The sequence below is a fragment of the Camarhynchus parvulus genome, chromosome 4A, assembly GCF_901933205.1.
Source record: "Camarhynchus parvulus chromosome 4A, STF_HiC, whole genome shotgun sequence".
Classification (NCBI taxonomy): Eukaryota; Metazoa; Chordata; class Aves; order Passeriformes; family Thraupidae; genus Camarhynchus; species Camarhynchus parvulus.
The window spans coordinates 5214828-5236478 of record NC_044600.1 but is presented as its reverse complement, the minus strand read 5'-3'; the positions used below and the strand labels follow the sequence as shown (position 1 = coordinate 5236478).

At 51.2% G+C, this 21651-nt stretch overlaps 2 protein-coding genes across 5 annotated transcripts; one reads left to right on the top strand and one right to left on the bottom strand.

The window, feature by feature from the left end:
• Positions 1 to 665: 665 nt before the first annotated feature.
• Positions 666 to 17293, top strand: RAB41 (RAB41, member RAS oncogene family). Of its 3 annotated transcripts, XM_030967675.1 has the most exons (9): positions 722 to 858; positions 2264 to 2322; positions 3937 to 3990; positions 6007 to 6106; positions 8943 to 9048; positions 9761 to 9872; positions 12678 to 12771; positions 14401 to 14467; positions 15281 to 17293. In XM_030967675.1, the coding sequence occupies exons 2-9, from the start codon at positions 2297 to 2299 to the stop codon at positions 15343 to 15345; spliced, it is 624 nt and encodes a 207-aa protein (XP_030823535.1). In that variant the 5' UTR covers positions 722 to 858; positions 2264 to 2296; the 3' UTR covers positions 15346 to 17293. The 3 variants fall into 3 exon arrangements, with proteins under 3 accessions (XP_030823534.1, XP_030823533.1, XP_030823535.1); XM_030967674.1 differs by lacking the exon at positions 6007 to 6106 and having other exon boundaries at positions 666 to 858; XM_030967673.1 differs by lacking the exon at positions 6007 to 6106 and having other exon boundaries at positions 691 to 858; positions 8940 to 9048.
• Positions 17294 to 18811: 1518 nt separating this feature from the next.
• On the bottom strand, positions 18812 to 21485 carry PDZD11 (PDZ domain containing 11). 2 transcript variants are annotated; one of them, XM_030967563.1, is made up of 6 exons: positions 21341 to 21485; positions 21138 to 21221; positions 20622 to 20678; positions 20323 to 20421; positions 20177 to 20237; positions 18812 to 19540 (listed from the first exon to the last, which is right to left on the bottom strand). In XM_030967563.1, exons 1-6 carry the CDS (start codon positions 21425 to 21427, stop codon positions 19506 to 19508), a joined length of 423 nt encoding a protein of 140 aa, XP_030823423.1. In that variant the 5' UTR covers positions 21428 to 21485; the 3' UTR covers positions 18812 to 19505. The 2 variants fall into 2 exon arrangements, with proteins under 2 accessions (XP_030823423.1, XP_030823422.1); XM_030967562.1 differs by having other exon boundaries at positions 20191 to 20237.
• Between the last annotated feature and the right edge of the window lie 166 nt (positions 21486 to 21651).

Sequence of the window (21651 nt, the reverse complement as noted above, 5' to 3'; positions counted from 1 at the left end):
CCCGCCACGCTGCAAAGCCTGACGGTGCTCCCTGTTCCCACGGGTGCCAGCACAGGGACAGGGGCAGGGCGAGATACAATGGCCCCGGCCAAGCGCCTCACCAGCGTGGCTGCCACCTGCCCGTGACATGTTGTGCACAGCTCTGTGACATTGATACCAATAAACCCACCCGGTGGCCCGGTGCAGGCTCCGTGTTGTGCCTGGGGCGGGGAGCAGACGCTGCCTTCGTGCAGGGGAGGGGGAGGACGAGGTGTTGCAGGACCTGGTGCAGCCACTCCCGGCCGGGTCCATCCAAGGTACGGCTGGATGCATCCTGCTACAGCCGCAGGACCTATCCTACACTCCAATCCCGGTACAACCACGCCGGTACAGGCAGACCCATTCTGCTGCAACCAGAGGGATCCAGCCCAGCTCCAGCCGGATCCGTCCCGCTGCACCCGGCTCTGCTGAAACACCCCCGCTACAGCCCGGGCACATCCCGCTCCTCACCGCAGCATCCTCACCCCGGAGCCCGCCCCGTCGCCATGGCAACCGCCCTCCCCATCACCACGGCAACCCCCTCCGGTCGCCATGGCAACCGCCCTCCCCGGCAGCCCGGCCCCCGCCCTCGCCGTTGCCATGGCCGCGTCCCTCCTCCGGTGGCCGTGGCTCCCGAGGCGCCTCCCCGGGGCGGGCCGGCGGTGACGCGGCGGAGGTGACGCGCGGGGCGGTGGTACCGGGGCGCTCGGCGCTGTCTCCTTGTCCCCATCACGGCTCCCGCTCGGCCCCCCCGCGCCGCCATGTCCGCGCCCGGCAGCGGCGGCGACTTTGGGAACCCGCTCAGGAAGTTCAAGCTCGTCTTCCTGGGCGAGCAGAGCGGTGAGCGCCGGGCCGGGCCCGGGCGGAACCGGGAGGGGCCGGCGGGGCGGGGGCAGCGCCCGGGGCCGTGCGGGGCCGAGGCCGCGCCGTGCCCGGGGTGGGGGACGCGCTCCGGGGAGGGGCGGCCCGGCCTGAGGCCTCCGCGGGCGGGGCCCGGGGCTGCGTTCCCGGCCCTTCCCCTCGCTCGGGGCTCCGTTCCCGGCCCTTCCCATCGCTCGGGGCTCCGTTCCCGACCCTTCCCGTCGGCCGGGGCTCCGTTCCGCCCTCCCGGGCCCGCAGTGCGCCCGCAGCCCGTGCGGGGAGGCGGCCCCAGAGCTGCGGGGGCTCCTGGCGGCGGCGCTGCCCCCCTGGCCGCGGCCTCCCTCCCTCCCTCCCTCGCAGCCGCGGGGTTTTGTTTTGCCTCGAATGGCCTCTCTTTTGTGCCCCTTCCCTGGGAGTGGGTGGATGAGTTGTGTGTTTTCCCTGGGATCGTGGTGGGTTCTCGCTGGGAGTGTCCAAGGCCCGTTGGACAGGCCTGGGAGCCGCCTGGGCTGGGGAAGGTGTCCCTGCCCACCGCAGGGGTGGAACTGGATGAGCTTTGAGGTCCCTTCCAGCCCAAATCATCGTGGGGTAATTGCTGCTCACCTTCTTCTCGAGCCTGGAGCTGGAGGTCTTGGAGGGATTTCCAGAACTTTTCTAATTTCCCAGCCTTTCCAATGCAGGATTGACATTGCTGCTGATAGACATTTGTCTAATCTGTTTTTAACCCTCTCCAATGTTCCTAATTTCACAACCTTTTTAGGCAATTTATTCCTCTTTCCTCTTCTATCCATGTCCTTTGAATTTTTTCTTGGCTTCCTCCAGCTTCCTGAGCCAGAATTGGAGCTTTATCTTTGTTTTTCACTTCTTGTCAGTTCTGCACTTTGTCTTGTGATGATATTGGGAAATGTAAATTTAAAGTTTTGAAAGAAACCACCAGAGTTTGCTCTGTATCTAAAATCTTGTTACAAAGGAAGGATGGGAGTGTGGAATATTGCTTTTCCACGCAGCCAGAGGCAGCAGAACAGCATCTGGGATATCACCTGCTTTGTTTTGATGTTTATGTCCCAGACTTGGGGATTACATAAGGAGCAGAACAGGGTAACAAAGCAGATTTATTGCTTGCCCAAAGCCAACAACGAGTTCTTTGTTACCAACACACCTGATTTGAGGGCCAGGTTATCTCCATGATTAAGTTTGGACCTGCAGAGATTGATCTGCCTCTGTCATTTTAGGACTGAAATTTCCAGCTGGCTGTTTCCCAGGAAGGTGTAGCTGGAATGGCCTGAGATTGGCAGCTGCTGTCAGATCAGTGCCACTCCCAAAGCAGTGCTATTTTTTTTTTCCCCCACTGCTGCTTGAAAGTAATTGTTCTCTTCTCTTGTAGTTGGGAAGACCTCCCTGATCACCAGGTTTATGTATGACAGTTTTGACAATACTTACCAGGTATGTGATAGTATTTATTTGCTTTTTTAATATATTTATATTAATGAATCTATGCCCTGCTGATCAAATTGATGGAGCCCATTTCTCCATGAGATGTCAGTTCAAGATCAGATAATGAGTTAAAATCTGAAATGGTAAATCAAAGCATCCAGTGTGATGTCAGGAAGTGCTGTGTCCAGAAAGGGAGCAAGGTTTAGATCCCTTTTGGATGTGGGATAGATCCTGTGAGAAGCCTTGAGGAAAATGGGGAGAATGTTGTTTTATGGTCAGGATTTCTGGTGCTGGATATGGGAGCCGCAGGAAATGGAGATCGAATAAAAACCCAACATCTTCTGACATTCTTAGTCTCTGTTATCTTTAGAGCTTCCATTTCAGAATAGTTGAGTCTGGAGTGTGTAGATGGATCTGCCAGAAGTCAGCTTGGTATATTTTGTCTCTCAATTTTTTTATTACTATTTTTTGACTAAAGGACTAAAGATAGGAAAAGCCAGGGAAGTCTTGGCAGGCAAAGAGGGGGGTGGGGATGAAGAGGCTGCAGATGAAAAGCAGAAGATGTGTAAGAGGCCTGAAGGTTTGGGGAAGAATTAATTGCATCAAAGGCACTCAGAAGTATTTCATAGGAATATCAAATACCTGTAAAGCAGATGAGATTAGGGCTTTATCTTTTAATTCAGCCTGGAAGAGTTACTGGGTTAGATTGGGGTGATTGGAAGTCGAGGACAAGTCACTCACTGGAACTGGATCCTCTTGTGCTTCCTGTGTTTTTTCTTCTCCTGTGCTTCCTTTCTTTTCCTGACTCTTTTAAGATGCCCTCAAAGATTTATTTATTGCTTGTTGTAGTTGTTATAAACCATGGCCTGGTTGAAAAACAGACCTGCCGGAAATAAATTCTCCCTCCCAAAGCTGATTGTGTTGCTCATTCCAATTATCCAGTGGTACACATTCAGCTGTGAGTGTTAAGAATGGGGATAATCTGCCCAAAACACTCAAATCTGGTACATCAGGAGCTCTCTCCTCTTTCCTGGGATTCTGATGAGCTGGGACAGCTCCTTGATTGAAGTGCCTGGGAGTGCACCTAACTTAGTGCATTCTTTTAAATGCCTTTGTGCTGGAATTGCTGTAGCAGTGGGAATGGGAGTGGATGCAGACCTGCCTGGGAAATGAAGCTGCTGAATGTCACTGGAAAGGAGGCACATTCTGAAGTAGAAAGGCCTGGATAAAAATGGCTTTTTAGCTTTCAGCTGCCCATATTTTATAGATCTCGTTTGTTCTACCTTTTGGGTATTTCTAACAAGATAATTCTTACCAGACTGAATTGGGGCAGGCCAGAAGGAGCTGCCAGCTCAGATACAATCTGTGTGGAGATGCAGGAATGTCTGAGGTTAAAATCCAGACTCAGAGGTTCTTGTGGAGCTGAGCAGTGTTGAGGAATGCTGTGAAATGCAGCTGGTGCAGATCCCCAGATTGCTTTGTTTTCATCACCTCAATTGAAGGCAATTGAAGGCAAATCACTTCACCAGCTTCATAACAAGTTTGTGAACATTTGTGAGAGTTTGTGCAGGAAGGGGATGCTGGAAGGCAAGTCACAGCTCCTAATGCTTCTCCTCTTTCCAGGCAACCATTGGAATTGATTTCCTGTCCAAAACAATGTACCTGGAGGACCGCACGGTGAGTGGGGCAGGGCTGGGATGGCTGGGAGGGCTCTTTTCCCTGGCCCTTCCTCCAGCAGCTACTGGAATCCCCCAGCAGCCTCCAGAGAACCAGCCTGGGCTGAATCCCATCACTGGTACAAGATCTGATACCTCTATCAGGAAGTCAAAGTCTTCCATGGAAAATTGGGGCCACATCCCAGGGAATGTGCTGCCTCTTGTGCGCACCTGCTTTGGGTGCAGCTTGCTCCCTGAACTTGCAGCTCGGCCTCTGGGATTGTCAGGATGAAAAGGGCTGAGCAGACCTCAGGTAGCACAGAATATTCTGAGCTGGGAAGGAGCCACGTGGCTCGTGCAGTGCAGCTCCTGAAGCCAATAAAAAGCCAAGGAAGGAGTTGGTGTTCCAAGTCTTGAAATCCTTCGTGATTAGACCTCATTCCTCCTCCTAGGAAGTTCCTGTGGTAACACAGCTCTGACCTCCTGCAATAAAACAATTTGGGATTTAGCCTGCACGAGATTCCTGTTTGCACAGAGACCTCTCACTCCCTTCTCCTGGATTTCCTCTCAGTGTTTGTGGGTTTGCTCATTTTTTGCCAGTGTTTGCCTTTTTCCCATTTTACTGCTGTGTGAGGAGTGTGACAGAGCTGTGGGGAGCAGGGAACACTGTCACTATGGGACACTCCTGTGTGGAACTTTGGGCCTGCTGCTTCCAAAGAAGTCTCTTCCCATTGTGTGTGCTGAATTTCCTGAGAATTTCTCTGCCATTTTAGCAATGATTCCCTCTTAGAAAAGCCCTTCTCTAACCTTGGTTTAAGGCAAAGATCCTGGGAATTCTGCTGGACACCTGTGGATGTCTGTGTGCAGTTATAGTGTTGTGGCTTCCTCATGGTTGTGTATGTCAGGATGTCATTCACCTGCTGCTCTGCTATCCAGAAAATCCCATTTTCCTCCCAGTGCTGGAATGCTGTGAGCTTTCCTGGTTATGTAAGTGGTTCACAGAGCCCATAAAGCCTGTTCAGATAGCAGAGGTGTGGAGTGTAGATAAGAGGAGGGACAAATACAAGCAAACAAGCTGAGAAGATTCAGACACTGGAATAGTTTCTCAGATGTGGTTAATGCTGGATTTTGCAATAGGCTTTGATTTCTGAGCTGGAAATGAGGAATGCTGAGCCTCCAGCTGGGATGTGTGCTTTGGTGGATTTGATATGGCCTTGCAACAAAAGCCAGCAGAAGGGATCCTCATCCCTGGAAGGGTCCAAGGCCAGGTTGGACAGGGCTTGGAGCAGCTGGGATAGTGGAAGGTGTGGAGTGAGATGAGCTTTAAGATCCAACCCAAACCATTCTGGGATTCCATGAAATACATGTGGAATTCGGTTCTCTAAAGCCATCTCTCAGGATGGGCAGCTGTGTGACATTCCCAGCACTGGGATGTGAGGCATTAAGTGAGCTGGAACCACCTGAAGCCCCATCCTGGCTGTCAGGAGCCACCTCCATGTGCAGCTCCCCTCATTCCTGACAGACTGAGCAGTTCCTCCTCCTCTGTGTGTCCACATCCTCCCAGCCTTGTTGGAGTGCAGTGCAGGAGAAGCCAGCCTGCAGGGTGGTTGCTCTTGGGGGTTCCACCACCTCTGCTTTTCCAGTGGGATCATCCAGGCTGGGCTGAGGTGGTCCTTAGGGTCAGGAGTCCCACATCTGGCCAGCTGCTTGTGTGGCTGTTCTGGCAGGATCCCTGAGGCCTGGCTGTGCATTTCCCTTGTTAGATGGGGCCATGAGGAGGGATTTAGGGCTCTCCCAGTTTCTGGTGTTGGAATGTGTGAGATATTCCTGGGTGTGTGGAGGGAGGGATGTTCCCAGACCTGGGGAAGTGCCGCTGCCTCTTCACATTTCTGTTCCATTTGAACTTTCCTTTTGTTGCCTTGGTTTTGCTTTGCAACTTATTTTTCTTTATTTATTTTGATTTCACTTGAGTTTTGGTTTTGTTCTCCATTTTCCTGCTGTTCCCCTTCCCCTTGCCCTGCACTTTTCCATTTCCCAGATCAGGCTGCAGCTGTGGGACACAGCCGGCCAGGAGAGGTTCCTCATTCCCAGCTCCATCCGTGACTCTGCTGTGGCTCTCATTGTCTTTGACATCACAAGTAGGTATGGAGCCCAGGCTCTGCAGGGACCTTGCTTTTAACACTTTTCTTACTCTGGAAGTGATGGTGGTACCCAAAAAGAGCTGAAATAGCCCATCAGGCACCTGTGGGTGTTGGCAGGGATTGGGAATTCCTGTGTCTGTGCTGGTTGTTGGTAGCCTTTGCAAAGGTTTACTGTTTTTCTGGTTTGTGTTGTTTTTTTGGTTTGGTTTTTTTTTTTTTATTATTTTTCTAACTTCCAAATGATTTTTCTTTTTCATTTCTGGGCAAGGAGAGAGGTTATACAAGTAACAGCTTCAGGTGCCAAAGCGAAGGAAAGTTGTCAGAGTAGGTAAAACAAAACAGAACACTTTTAAACAGAAGCTGTGGAGTGACCTAGGAGGATTCAAGATTCCCATTTTGTTGGAAAAGAGACCTGGAGACTCATGAGAGAGCTTTTGAAGGAGGAGAGATGCAAGAACCACAATTTATAAGAACAAACAGGCTTAGAGGAAAATTCTCTGTAACTCTTGACATGAATGTTTTAATACAAGATAGGAAGTTATGAAGAGAATTATTTCACTGTAACTCCTTGTTATTGATTCCACTTGATCTGGTGGGGGGTTTGTTAATCTACAGTATCAGGATTTATATGAATTTCAGTAAAGAAAACAGAACAGGTGGAAAAGCTCTGGCCCAGCTTTATTCTGTTACAAACAAATTTAAAGTGAGGTGTTTGTTTTGCTCTGCTAGGCTAAAGTGCTTAACAAAATAGGCTGTGATTTATCCTTGCTATTCAGGGCAAATAATTTCCTGGTATTTCTCCAGTCCTGGAGAGAATTCTGGGAGAATTCCTGGTTTGGTGCAAATGATGTCAGACTGGCCTGTCTGGGGAGCACAGAGATGTGCAGGTGGTGGCCTGTGCTGGGGACTCTGCTGGCTGAGGCAGGGGGGCAGGATGCACAGCTTGGCATCATTTTTCCCACTGTGCAGGCACAGGATGCTGTTTGTCCAAGCAGCTGGAAACATTTTGCCAGTCCAGGCTGTTCTTAACAGCTCCCAGCCATGTCAGAAGAAATTAAGTGACAGCTGATCTCATAATTCTTCAGTAATGTGCTGGTCTTTGCAGATAATTTCAGTTTTTCTCAGTTCTTAGTGACTGAGAGGTTTAAAGTTTTCTTGTGTTGCAGAAGGGACATGCCCAGGTACTTGTGGAGGCACAATGAAATGATTTAGCTGTTGTTGATGTGCTGGACATTCCAAAATGCAGGTGGAGAGATCCATTGGTGGAGTCCATACTCAGCTCAGGCCCCTCCTGAAGGTTGTTCCTAAGGGAGGCTGGGCTCATTCCTGGTGTCCCACAGTGTTTATTTGTATTTTCCCTTCTAAAATGGGTGTACAGAAACCTGGACTTGTAGAAATGCAGCAAACCTGGGTCACTTCAGGGGTGTCTGTGTGGTACATGGTCACTGGAGACCTTCCCTCAAATAACTTTACCCTGCACAAATTACAAATTAAACAAATTAAGCAAATTTATAAAATTAAATAAATTTAACAAATTAAATTACCTGGGCCAGCTCTGTGGTTCTTCCTCCAGTTGTGTTTTCCTGTGAGTCTGAAGGTTTGGGGTGGTTCAGTCACCACCTGGGTGAATGTTCATGGGGAATATTCCAGTGTAGCAGCACTGTCCAGGGAGGGTGTGGAAGGGATCAGCCTGATCTTCCAGCTCTGCTGTGACACTGCCCAGGTGCTCCCACTTTGTCACCTTGAGTTTCCTGGCATAGAGGAGAGCCCTGACTTCTGCTTCTGTAATCAAGTCTGCCGTCAAAATGAAGCAAGAGCTAATTGCTTTAACTATAAACCCAAATCTTCCTTAAGCCCCAGGGCATCAGCTCGACATTCCCTGATGGAGATAAGATGTTGTTTTGAATCTGACTGCAGGCCTGTGCTCTATCAGCTTCTCTTCCTCTTCTAAACAAACAGTGATTGGTCCTGAAGAAGCTGCTTTTTGCTTGATGAGCTGCTTCATTAACCAGTGCTCTGCCTCCCTGCTGGGATTATTTGTGGCTGTAAACTGGGAACCAGTGGGTCCCTCCAGAAAACTGTTGGGAGGGAGGAGCAATCCTGTTTTCAGGCACTGTGGGGTGAAGGAAAAGGACTCCCAGTGTGGAAAGCTTTTTGTTTGGGGTGTCTGGGGAGTTTTTGAGTAGTGCTGATTCAGCCAGGCAGATCCCAGACCTTGGAGCTGTGATATATAATAATATATAATAATAATAACAGTTTGTGTTTGGGCTCAAACTCTTCCAGCATTTTTGTGACTCCTGTGCTGTTCTGGAAGGGAGAGCCCATTGCCCTTTGTACCACTGAACCCTGCAGTGTGTAACACTTGCCTTTCATTTCTGCTGGAATTTCAGTTATCATTGCTTCCATATCCCATGAAAATCCCCACTGCCATCACATGGATGCTCCATGCTGGAGGTTGGATGCTGTTCTCCTGCCTGGTGTCTGTCCTGAGGGAATTGCCCCAAAAGCTTTGATCAGAGATACCCCAGGCTATGAGTCCTGTGGAGATGCCATCCATAGTCCTGGGAGATCGGTGCTGTACTGCTGGCTACCCCCAGTAATGAGGTGGGAGCCAAATCCTAGAGATGTTTGGGAGTAGCAGGATCTCTGGGCAAGCAAAGGAGGGAATTAAAGCACCTCACAAACAGATCCAGGAAGCAGCTCTGCTGGGGTTGGATTTGGGGCGAGATGACAAGGTCAGCTCAGCTGCTGAGGTTGGGTGTGGAAGTGGCCTTTTCCCTAAAGGGTTTTCCTGCTCTCTCTCCTCCTTGGTGGGCCGGGCTGGCCCCAGCAGGTGCGGCTGCAGCTCTGGGACACAGCGGGGCAGGAGCGGTTCCGCAGCCTCATCCCCAGCTACATCCGCGACTCCACCATCGCCGTCGTGGTCTATGACATCACAAGTGAGTGCTGGCAGCTCAGGGCATGGCTGCTCTGCTGTGTCCTTCCAGAAACACCCCACACGAGCAGAACTGAGAAGTTACAACCACAAGTTCTGCAAAAACATCATTAAAATCAGAGATGTTTTCACGCCTTCCTTGTTTTTCTGTCTGGGTGGGAAATAATTGATGTGGGGTGGGAAGGTTTGGAGAAGCACCTGTATAGGAATGTGCCCCCTGTTGATGGAGTGACAAAACTCTCCTTTGTCCCCTCAAAAAGGAAAGAAGCCCAGAAGTTTCTCTCCTCGATTAGGTGAAAAAGCCACCTCATAAGTCTAAAGGACTTCAATCTCAAACTTAAGGATAGCTAATTAGATAGGAGCCAAAAAGTCCTGCTTAAGCAATTTAGTAGAAAAAGAAGTGAACAGAGAAACTAATTGCTTTTGTAAAATGTTTAACCAAAAACAAAGATCTCCTGCACCTAGCTCAGTTTTTCTCTGTTTGTTATTTTGCCTTTTATTAAACCTTTTTGTTTCCAACACTGCAACAGAAGCCATCCTGCTGATTTTTATGCCTCCAAAAGTAGCTGAGCTATCTTAAGTGTGTTATAGACCTCCAAAAGCTTCTTAGACCTAACTCAAAAAAAATACTATAACACAACTGAGTACAAGTAAAGCATTTTTCCTGTCATAAAGGAATTTTATCCTCAGCTTTGCTGTTTCATTCTTCCCTGCAGACTTGAATTCTTTCCAGCAAACCTCCAAGTGGATTGATGACGTCAGGACAGAGCGAGGCAGTGATGTCATCATCATGTTGGTGGGGAACAAAACCGACCTGGCAGACAAGAGGTAACAGGGGACCCTGGGCCCTGCCTACCCTGCCCAGAGCCACCAGGGACTGGGGCCAGGCTGGCCTTAAAACAAGGCTTGGTTTTAAACACAACATCGTTTGCTTGTCTGGAAATTCTCATTTCTGGTTTCAGCAAAGGTTATTCCCTTTGCTGGCCAACAAATAGTTTAAAACAAACCCACCTATAAAAATTGCTTAAGTTCCTCTGCACCATTATCTCAGTAGGGTATTTTGTCTGATTTTTTCCTTTTCACACTGTGGTGAAGGCTAAAAGCTGCCTGTGAAAGCAAGGACATCAGCTGATTTTCACTGTTTTCCACTAATTTCCCTCACTCTCTCTGCACATGCAGCTGGAAGTTCATGGCACAGTTTCTCCTTGTTAAGAAGCAGCACAAACTTTTGTAGGATTGATCTAAAAGTATGAATTTCTCTGAGTATAAATTTCATGTCATACATAACACACACTGAGCTTGTGGATGTGTGAGAGGAAACCAAATCAGCGAAACGCAAACTTCCCCAAAAGAGAGACCCAAGAATTTGATTAGACTCCTAAAATGACACAGATTAATGTTTTGGGAGGTGCCATAAAGCATTTTGCTTTAAAACTCTTAATTCTACAGCACATCAACCAAAATAACCAATGTAATGGGCTCTTAGAAGAGCACAGGCTTTGCTTTGTGCTCCTATTTCAAATCCTTCTCTGGACTGTTGATTTAACAATGATTTTGGTGAATGTTTTCAGAGATTTTTGTTCCTCAGGAAGGTATCAGGAGCAGTGTAGATAAGGGAAGGTTTTTATTTTAATGGGTGGTGCCAGAAGCAGTTGGCAAAGGGAAGGTGAAGTGAACCAGGCAGTTCCAGCCCTCACACATCCCAGAAATGTGGGCTGTGGCTGTCAGGGGATGTATGAGGGCTTGAAGCCACAGGGGGATTTTGATCTGATGCACAGAAAATCACTTCAGGAAGGTAGAACTGGGAAACACCTGGATCTCACAGCAAAACAAAGCCTTAAAATATCAAATCCTCGTCCTTTGGCTGGTAATTTTCCTGATCAAAGGAGAACAATTTGTAGATGAAATTAATGTTTTCTCAGCAAAATCTTGGCTCTTATTTGAATATCAGTTTACTCTTGTTTCTTGGGGTGATGGGCAGAGTGATCTCAGTGTTCCATGGTGGGGCATTCTCACATTTTCAATTCTAACCCGTGCTTTGCTCGCTCCTGCAGTTACACATTCCTTCAGGATGTGTTGTGATGTGAATTTTCTCCTGTCATTCTGGTGGTTTTGTGTCCCAGCATCCCCAGCATCCCAGGCTGTTTGCCCTGCAGGTTTTTAGTTTTCATGGCCAGCAGGAAAAGCAGGGATATTTCCATTTGGTTTTTCCCACTTCACTGGGAAGCATTTTGAGGTGTCCCACGCCTTGCACTTTGGAGATATTCCTAAAACTTGCTGCTCAGAGCTTCAGGAATACAATAAAAACATGTAGAGTTCATTTTGCTTAAGAATTCCCTGTGTGATGAATTCATGATGTGTCCTTGAAATCGTTCACAAAAGCAAAATCCAAGATGTTGTCCCTGAGCCAGCTCTGGATTTTGACCACTGAGCCTCTCCCATGCCCTCCTGGCAGCTGGAAATGACTGCAGTTCCCTGACTGAACAACCTGGCATTTCTAATTCCTCTCAAAATCCAGTTTCATGTGAAGCTAGAAAGGCCAATGGGATCATTTCAGCCTTGGAGTATTTCCTGATGGTGCACAACAGCTGGCCCAGCACTGCTGGAAGAATTAAAAATATCAGAATAATTGTTTGAAGCAGCTACAGCTGAAGTTCATGCAGCACTGGAAATTCTCTTTTTGGCAGCTGAATGTCACAATAGTCCTGGTGTGGGCTGGAATTTGGAATGATGGGGAAGGGAATATCCAGGTGTCAGTAGCAGGAGCTGCCTTGCCTTTCTTTTCAAAGGACCTTGGGGTTTTGTGAGGCTGAAATTCTGGGCTTGTAAAGGCTGGACAAAGCCACCGTTGGTGTCACAAAGGTGACATTCTTTTTTGAGGCAGAATACAGGGAAGCCATTCATCCTCTCATAAAAAGCAGGGATGAGGCAGGTTCTGAGGCCAAAAAGCAGCACTAAAAATAGCCCTGTTCCTGTTCAGTGCAGCCTGGTAAGTTTTTCATTCCACTCAATGTTGCTTCAGTTGGTGGCTGGTTTTTTTTTTCATTGTTGGTTTTTTCTTTCTCCCTGCAGTTTTCTTTCTCTCGTTTTTGGACTCTTTTGCTTTGGTTTGGTTTTTCTGCTCTGTGATTTGTTCTCATTACTGGAGACAGGTTTCTGTAGAGGAGGGTGAGGAAGCCCAGGAGCTGAATGTGCTGTGTGTTGAAAGCAGTGCTAAAGCAGGACTTAAAGGGACACAGAGGGACAGCTCCAGGTGCTTGTCCCCAAGCTGCTGCACTGTCCCTGCTGCTGGAGCCTTTCTGGAGCCTTTGTGTCACCTCACAACATTCCCTCTGTCAGATTTGGGAAACTCCCTGTCTCAGTGTGGGGATTTTTCCTGGCCTGGAATGCTGTGGATGAGGCTCAGGTGTTCTGCACAGGCTTCATCCTGTGCTGCTCATCTGCCACAACTCCAGGGGTTCCCTGGGGAGCTTCCCTGAGGTGCTTTCACTCCCAGCTGGAAGATCTGGGGCTGGTGAAGCCTCCAGGGTCCTGAGGTGGGCTGCACCCTCTTGGAAGGGGAGCAGCAGCTCACTGCCAGCCATCTCTGACTTTTCCTTCTGTTCCTTGTGTCTCCTTTCCACCTTTGTGCAGGCAAATCACCACAGAGGAAGGGGAACAGAGAGCCAAAGAGCTGAATGTGATGTTCATTGAGACCAGTGCAAAGACTGGCTACAATGTGAAACAGGTAAAACATCCAGGCTGTGTTCTCAGCCAGGAATTCACTGCTCTGGGTCTGCTCCAGGGTGGATTTGGGATCCTGCAGGAATTTCCTCATGTTTAATGCCAGCCCCTGAGATGTTTCTTGCTTTATGTAGTGCAAGCTCCTTTCCTGTTGAGTCAATGATTCCCTGTCAAAGCTAAACCTTGAAACAAAGGAGGACTCGCTCCAGAATGTGCTGAGGGATGGGAAAGGGGGAAAATCATTGTTTTGTGCAGCCAGTCAGCTGGAATTTGGTTTGGTTTGGTTCACAGTCAATGCACTGTTTGCTGAAATCACTGCTGACATCAGTGGGGAGAATTGTTTCTGCTGATGCACTGGAGTAGAAGTGCCTCCTTCTGTTTGCCAGCCAGAGAATCTTGAAATATTTTAGTGAAATTGAGGTTGGAAGGGATCTCTGGAAATCACCCCTTCCAGCCCTCCTGCTCAGAGCAGGCTGCCCAGAGCTGACTCCAGCTGAGTTTGGAATATCTCAAAGGATAGAAACTGTCCAGGTGCCAGTGTTTGATCAACCAAACAGCAAAATAACCTTTACATTTTCATTTTAAGCAGAATTTCTCAGATTCCTGCTTGTGCCCTTTGCTTCTTGCTTGTGATTCCCCTCTCCACTGGTTCAGGGATTGTTCTGGATATGACAGAGCTTGGCATAAGGAGCTGTGAGCTCTGGAGGAGATTGGGAAACATCCTCAGGGGTTTGCTCCACACCAGCAGCTTGGTACAGCCTCACAGTGGGACTGGGAGGCTTTGGGCTCAGTTTTTGTGGCTGTTTTGGGTTGAACCCACTTTGGTGGTGGATTTTGACTCTTGTTGCCTTCTTTGCCCAGTGGGTGTTTGTGAGGAGAGCTGGGATGTGAAGGCTTCAAACCCCAGCACCTCACTGGGACCTGGGATTTGCAAGGAACACCCTTTGAAGGGGTGTCTGAGGAGGGGAATCAGAGCAGCAGGGATTGCTCTGGGTTTGATGCCGCAGAGTTCAGCAGCCTGGCAGTGTCTGTGCTGTGTGAGGGCAGCAGGGAGAGCTCCAAACATTGACTGAGGAATGCTGCAAACCCATGTTCCAGGTTTTCTGGGGATAGCAGAGCCCTTCCCAGTGTAAGTGCAGCTCCCTGGAACCAGCAGTTCTGCTGAGGAATGGCTCTTTGGCAGCAGGACTGATCTGAAGGGCTGGGCTCTAAAAGCTCTGTTGTTCCACAGAGGAATATTCAGTGCCAGCTGAGTGATCAGAAATCCCCAAATGTGCACCCTGTGTGCACAAGCAGAGGCTGAACATGGTAAATGATATTTAGTAAGTGCAGGAGGGAGTTCCATGAATCCCTGGAAGAATGTTACTAATTAATTCCATGTTCTCTTCAAGCAGGAATAGGTAAAATAAAACTGGTTTTTGTAGGCATTGAATAAGTTCTTTCATATAAGTTTTTAAAAACTGTTAAATATCCTGCATAAAATTTTCGTGGCATTTTTGATCACTGCTCTACCTGCTAAAGTACCCACTTAAGGAATTTGTACAGCTCAGACTCAGAGTCCTGCTGTAAAACAATGTTTTTAACAGGAACTTGTTTCTGACAAGCCTTGAGCTTCTCCCTTGCTGCTTTCCAGCTTTTCCGCCGTGTGGCTGCTGCCTTACCTGGGATGGACAGCACACCAGAAAAGAGCAAAGAAGACAGTATCCTTGTTTTCCCGTGGAACCGGGCAATTATCTGGTGTTAAATTTGGCTTACTGAATTTCTTTGGCACATTGTGGGGATGGGCCTTGCTGGGGTATGCAGGGATGTGGCTGAAACAGCACGGAGCTGTTGGAGTGTGAGCAGAGGGATGGAGCAGCTCTGCCATGAGGAAAGGTTGGGACAATTGGGATTGTTCAGGCTGGAGAAGAGAAGCTTTGGGGTGACCTAATTCAGGCCTTCAGAACCTGAAGAAACCGAAAAGAAAAATGGAAAGGGAATATTTACAATGGCTTGGGGCAACAGGACAAGGGGGAATGACTTCCCACTGCCACAGGCAGGGTTAGATGGGATATTGGGAAGAAATCCTTCCCTGTGAGGGTGATGAGGCCCTGGCACAGGGTGCTCAGAGAAGCTGTGGCTGCCCCTGGATCCCTGGAAGTGTCCAAGGCCAGGTTGGATGGGGCTTGGAGCAAGCTGGGCTAGTGGAAGCTGTCCCTGCCTATGGCAGGGGGTGACACTGAGTGATCTTTAAGGTCTCCTCCAACCCAATCCACCCTGGGATTGTATGACCCTGTTTGTGGACCAGGTATAAATGTACACAACTAATGGCCAGCACAAGTTTTGCTTCTCCACTGGAACTGAGGCTGGAATTTCCACACCTTTAGAACACCTTTAGAGTTTGTTACTCATTTTGTCCATCCTCCGAGAGGTCTCACCACGTGCCTGACTTTGCCTGTGTAGACAGACTGTGGAAAGACCCCAGATAACCCTTGCAAATCCTATCCTGGGTGATTCCTTAACTGTGCCTGCAGTGATTGACATCAAACTAGAGAAGCCCCCCGAGCAGCCAGTGACGGAGAGCGGCTGCTCCTGCTAACGGCCCTGGCGGCAGCGGCAGCCCCGGCGGCCGGGCTGGAGAACATCGCGCTCATCGCCCCCGGGGCTGCCAAACCATCCCCAAGCGAGCAATGAACCCCTGGGTACTGGTGGGGAGCAGCCCCGGCTCCCCTCTCACTGCATGGTTTGAGCCCTGAGTGCAGAATGAGTGTCCTGTCTTTTGAGTTTATTTTTTTATGTTGTTGCACTTTGGCACCGCGGTGCCCTTCACACTTACTCTCTCTCTCTCTTTCTCTCTCTCTTTCTCTTCCTCCCTTTCTCCCCCTGTTCCCACCTGGAGCCTCCCTGCTCAGATGTATCTTGTGAATGCCATGGAAAAGCTGCCGAGTTAGGGAAGACAAAAATGAAGCTTTGGGGGGTGGGTTTTCTGCCTTCCCTCCTGCCTTGCATCCTCCCCCTGCCTTCTCCAGCCCCCTGTCCTGCATCCCCACTTCCTCTGGTGAAAGGCTGCTCCTTAAACTTAAACCAGTCACTTGGACTTGCCTTTTTGGACTCTGCAGGTTCCCAGGCTTTGCTTCCCGCAGGGCACACACCCCATGAGCTCTCTGGTTTCTCCTTTCTGTGGATGATCCTGGCTAACTCTTGCTCACCACTTCCCAGTTTTGCCTCTCAAGTTACACAGGCCCTGGAAAGCCCCAGACTCTGAGAGCTTTGGCCTTGTTGCTCCCATTTGTGTGGCAGGGACATGCCAGAGCCTGCTGGAATCTCTTCCCATCCAGAGGATGTTGGTGAGTGTTGGCTGCAGATACGGGGGAGGATGAGGGACCAGAGGCTTTGCAGCCTGAGGCTGGGTGGGGAGAGATCCTCAGGGATTCTGGAAGCAAGCAGTGACCTGGAATCCATCACTGCAGGGGCAATACCTGCCCTGGGAGTCTTGGATGCTCCTCAGGCTCCTTCCCTGATCTCCATTCTCCTGTTCTGTGTCATGGGAGCTGCTTCATGCGAAGCAGGAGAGCCACAGCAGAGGGAAGGGCAACATTCCACTCTCATTCCTAGGCTGCTGCTTGATGGAATCATTCCCATTGCCTCTGTCCTTGGAGCAGAGCTCTGGGGTGGGACCAGCAGCCATTTCACTCCTGGGGGAGTTTTAACCTTTGCCAAAGCTGAGGGGAGCAGTGGCAGGGAATTCCTGTCACAGTGGGTGGAGGATTGGATGCTGCTGAAGGGAATTCTGGTGTCGCTCCCCTACCTTGGAGGTTGGGAACTGCCTCCTTTCCCCCAGCCCCTGGTTTTGAATTAATTCATAGAGCTTTTCAGAGATTTCCTGGGGTTTTGGGTCCACAAAAAGTTGGCAGAGAGGAGAATTCTGCTGTCCTTTCCCCACCTGGCCTGTGTGACACGGAGCATGCTGTGGTAGGACAGTGAGCACAGTGTGACCACGGTGGGGGGGTCAGTGGCACTCCCTCCCCTCCCTTGGCAGGGTGTCCCTCAACCCCTGACACCCGAGGAGGGGAAGGGACAGCCCTGGGCTGGGATGTGGCAGCCCTGGCCTGGCAGCAGCTCACTGAGGTCCCCAGAGTCCCCTCCCCTGGGGCAGCTGGCCGCAGGAGGAAGCTGGGATGTGAGTCCTGTCCCACCCCTCGGGAAGCTGATCCCATTCCCTGTACATAGCCCCTGTGGGAGTTGCTGGTGTCGGTGTCCGTGTCTGTAGAACAGGTGTTGCTGTCCCTGCCCAGGCAGCTCTGCTGTCCCTTCGTGTTGTTCGAGTCACGGACCGGGGCGGGAGGGGGGAGACCCCAATTAGGGGCGGGGGGTAATTAGTGGAATCCAATAGTTCCCTTCCCACTGTTTTTCTGGATGTGTTCCTGCCGTGTGTCCGGCCCCGCTGTCTTGTAGCTGTAGCGAGTAAGTGTGACTGTAACTCTGAGTAAGGACTGTGTGACACAGCCACAGTGTATCACTAAATAAATAAAGTTATTTCACCAACACCGCGCTCTCCTGGTGCACGGCGGGCTGGGGGGAGAGGGGTTTGCTCTGAGCTGTGACATTCCTGTCCTGAGCAGGGATGGAGGAGGAGCAGAGGAAGGATGGAGGAAGAGGAGGAGGAATGGAGGAAGGATGAATGAGGAAGGACAGGAGGAGGAGGGAGAAAGGACTTTGCTGATGTTCTTGCAAAATGTGGAATATGTAGCAATGTTCTCAGGAGGTCTCTTCTTTGATGTTTGATCTTTGTTCCTTTCAAGCCTGCTCAGCAAAAAATGAGATTTAATCCAAGAAACTGAGCAGCCGGTGAGCTGGAAGTAATGTCCAGGTGTTGGAAGGTGTTGTGGGTGGAATTTCCTCATTGAGGGTTAGGGCTGGCCAAGGTTCAGTGATCTCAGCCCTGGGGGAGGTTATCAAGGCCTGGGAAGAAGGATCTCTATTTTGGGATAACAGCAGCACCCTGTGGATGCAAACGTGACTCTGAATGGAGCCCTCAGGTGAGCCCTGCCCTGCAACACACCCGGGGCTGATCCTGCTGCTCCAGCAAGACCTGCAGGACTCTGCCAGTGCTGCTTCCCTGCAGCCTGAACCCCTGGCAGTGCTCCCTTCATCCCTGCAAGTGCCCAAGGCCAGGCTGGACAGGGCTTGGAGCAACCTGGGATAGTGGGAGGTGTCCCTGCCTTCCCTGTCCAGGCACTGGATGATCCTTCCCACCCAAACCAGTCCATCATTTTATAAATTTGTGCCTCTCAGGCCATTTTTGTGTCACTAAAAAAAAAATCCAGTGTTGCTGGAGCTGTTGTTTTCCCACCAGGAATCAGCAACTGCTCAAGTTCTGCAGGATGAAATGGACTCCGGTGGCCTTAATGCTTTGCTAATTAACATACCCAAAACATGAGCGTGCCTTGGGAGAGAATCCACTCTTTCCTGTCTGCCAGGTCAGCAGGAAGACACCTGAGTCATTCCCTGGGAGGAGCTGCCCCAGGCAAGGGAGACCTGGAGCTCCTGCCAGGGAATGCTCTGAAGCAGGAGGGACAGATTGAACCTTGAAATTGGATCTGCAGCTCCTCCTTCCCTATGGGACACAGAGATTGTGGGAAACCAGAGAGGTGATACAAGAGGTCTCCTTCCCTTGTTGGAGGGGCTTCCAGGATGTTCATTCCCCTGGTGGAAAAGCTAATTTTTAATGTGGAGTGAAAATCTCTTTTCCAGTGTCTTTTCCTCATTCCCAGCCTGGCTCAGTGTCCTGCTCTGCTCCTGGAGCTGTGCTGGTGCCACCACAGCCACAATCCTGCCTTGCTCCTTCCCAGCAGTGCTGGGACACTCCAGGTTCATCAGGGGCTGATTTCCAGCAGAGTCAGTGGAAAAAGGCCCTGAAACAGCTGCAGATCCCAAATTTTCTCCTGCAGGCTGCAAGGGTGACTGGAGCTGAGCCTTGTCCCAGCACTTCCTTGGAATGGTGCTCGTGGTGGGTACATCCCAACCTCCACACCGACTTCCTGAGTGGGAAGAAGCTGAATTCAGGCTGCTGTACTTGATTTATTGATTGTTTTTACAGAAAAAGTGGAAAACACCACAAGGAAGAGAAGTCAGAGCCAGGAGCCAGGGCTGTCCTGAAGCCATTACAACGTGATCCCACCAGGCATTTGCCCCTGGATTTGCTGATAATTTCCTTGGTAATTAACATTTCCAAACATCCCAGTCCTATATTGTGGGGGTTTTATCAGCAAAGAGGCACAAACAGCCAGAGCTGTGCATGGACTGGGGCTGGATTTACTCCTGGAGTTGCCAGCAATGCAGAGCAGAGGTGGGACAGAGGAGAAGAAAAGAATTCCATGGCACAAGAGAGTGAATTTCCTGGAGGACAATGCCTGTGCTCTGCTCAGGAATGCTCAACAACCAGGGATTCCAGGATCAAGGGATCCACAACCAGCCCAGAACTCATTTAAATTAAGTCTTGCTAAAATCTGGATCCTGCTGGAGCAGCTGCCCCCCAGGACCCAGTTCACAGCAGCTTTTCCCAACACCCATTCCCAGGAGCACAGCCTCAATCCCCAGCCACCTTCCAGCCAAATGAGCCCCTTGGCATCTCCCCACGTGGGAAAGAGCTGATCCTGTGCAGGCCAGTGGTGCCTCCAGTGAAAGCTGAAACGTGAGGAGTCATCTCAGACGTTGGGAAGAAGGAGTGGAGAGGTTTTGGCAGGATGGAGCTCCCTGTTAGTGAACTGTCCGTTCCTTCTGCCGCTGGTAATCTGGGAGGGAGGGACAAAGGAGAGCATGGCTGGGGAATCACCCAAAATGTTCAGGAAAACACACATTCCCAAGTGGAGGCAGTGTTGGAGACCCTCTGGCTTTAGAAGTGCACCCCCACTAGTCACTTTAGTGATTGTAGGGCATTCAGAACAAAATGCTTTCTTTGAGATTATTTGTTCAAAATCCCCTCTTCCCTACTCCTTTTCTTCATAATGGCCACTTTCCATTCTATGAAAAATCCTTGTTTGGCTTGACTTCTCCCTTAAATCCCATAACTTTATAGGTGCAGAAGCAGAAACTGGGAGTTAACCCAGTCCTTCCCTTCACTCACAATTCAAACATCCTTAGGGAGGGATATCCACCATTTGCACTTGTGCCAGACCTTGTTCCTGTGTTATTCAAGGATAATTAGCTGAAAGTCATGAGCTTTAAATTAACTTTTCCATTCCCAGCCATCCCACCTTCCTGCTCTCCAAGTTTTTCTACATGGGCAGATGGAGCCAAGCCTCATTATCCTGACGTGGTGCCTGATCCCAAATCAACAATCAGTGACCTTGGGTTGCTAAACTGGGCTGGAATGGGCAGGGATTTATGGCATTTGCTTCCCAAGGAGCCTCCCAGGACTGGGCACGTACTGTAGGGGAAGTACCGGACGCGCATGGTGATCTCCCGCGCCGTCTTCAGGATCTCCACGGCCTGGAAAACGAGCAAAGAGCATTCCATGGGTTCTGTGCTGGGCTGAGAGGCTGCAGGGAAGTGGATTCCCCATCCCAGCACTCACCTTGCTGTGCTCAATGTCCTGGAAATCCACATCGTTCACTGAGAGCACCTGGTCCCCCTCCTGCAGCCCGGCCCTGTGAGCATCCGAGTCAGGAATCACCTGGGAAGGGAGAGCAGGGATGGCAGCAGGGGATCTCCCACAGCTCCCCTCCCACACCGCCCAGGGAGCAATTCCAGGGGCTGGGAGGAGAGCAGGGAGTGGTGCAGGATGTTCTGAGGCAGCCAGAGCCTCCCTGGGGCTCAGCTGCTCCCACCAGCACAGGCAGGATCCGGGCGGGAACAGCGCAAGGACGGACACACCTTGGAGATGAAGATTCCCAACTGCGAGGCTTTTCCTCCCCGGATGTTGAAGCCCAGCTGTGGGAAAAACCAGCAGGGAAATGCAGTCACCAGGACCCTTCCTTTGGCCCAGTTCTCTTTCCATTCCCCAGGACTCTTCTCCCTGTCCAGGGCCCTTCCAATTCCCCAGGACTCTTCTCCCTGCCCTGCCTCCCGGAGGGATCCAAGGCGTGGGTGCTGCGGGGCTCAGCAGCGCCAGGTCCTCTCTGCTCATTCCTGCCACCGGGAACACCTAAGGGGAGCCGCTCCCATCCTCCAGCAGCTCCACATCCCAGGATACCACATGGTGAACAACCCCTCCCCTTGCCCACCGCCCTGGCATCAGCCACCCTGCCCGCCCCACGCCTGTCACAGCAGTTCCCTGTGCCAGGACGCTGCCAGTCGGGAATATCGCGATCCCAGCGCCTTTTCTGCGGGAAACACTCCAGGAACGCGACACCGCGCCCAGGAACGCCGGGCCGGCGCCTCCCGCCTCACCTGCGCCCCGGGCGGCTTCTTGAGGACGATGGTGCGGGGCAGGAACTGCGTGAGCTCGTTGTTGTAGTCGGGGTGATAAACGCGCTGCGGGGGACGCGCGGCGGCTCAGCCGGGGCCGGGCCGGGCTCCCCCGCCCGGCGGGGCCCCGCGGCCGCCGCTGCCCCTCCCGGGCCGTGCCCCCGCTCCCCCCGCCCCGGGCTGACCTCGTGCGGCGGCACCCAGGCGGGCGGGCTCTCGTAGGGCGGCAGGAAAACCACCGGGAAGTCGTCGTAGGGCACCCGGCCCTCCATGCTGCCGCTCCGCCGCGCCCGGGACGCGCCCCGAGCGCGACGCACCGCGCTGCGATTGGCCGAGACCCGCCCCTCGCCCCGCCCCCCTCCTGACGCAGCCGCACGCGATTGGCTTCGCCACGCCCCTCGCGCGGTCCCATCCCCGCCCTCGGTTGCCTCCGCCCCTGAGTGACGCACCGCCCTGCGATTGGCTGTCGCCCCACCTCTCGGCGAGGCACAGCCCC

Bases quoted from the DNA above. Each gene is read 5' to 3' on its own strand.
- RAB41 (XM_030967673.1), top strand. From the start codon at position 780: ATGTCCGCGCCCGGCAGCGGCGGCGACTTTGGGAACCCGCTCAGGAAG. The intron at 3,991-8,939 runs GTGAGTGGGGCA...GGCTGGCCCCAG, and splicing joins TGTACCTGGAGGACCGCACG to CAGGTGCGGCTGCAGCTCTG. The intron at 14,468-15,280 runs GTATCCTTGTTT...CTGTGCCTGCAG, and splicing joins AGAAAAGAGCAAAGAAGACA to TGATTGACATCAAACTAGAG.
- PDZD11 (XM_030967562.1), bottom strand. From the start codon at position 21,427: ATGGAGGGCCGGGTGCCCTACGACGACTTCCCGGTGGTTTTCCTGCCG. The intron at 20,422-20,621 runs GTGTGTCCGTCC...CTCCCTTCCCAG, and splicing joins TGGGAATCTTCATCTCCAAG to GTGATTCCTGACTCGGATGC. The intron at 20,238-20,322 runs GTGAGTGCTGGG...CTCGTTTTCCAG, and splicing joins AGGACATTGAGCACAGCAAG to GCCGTGGAGATCCTGAAGAC.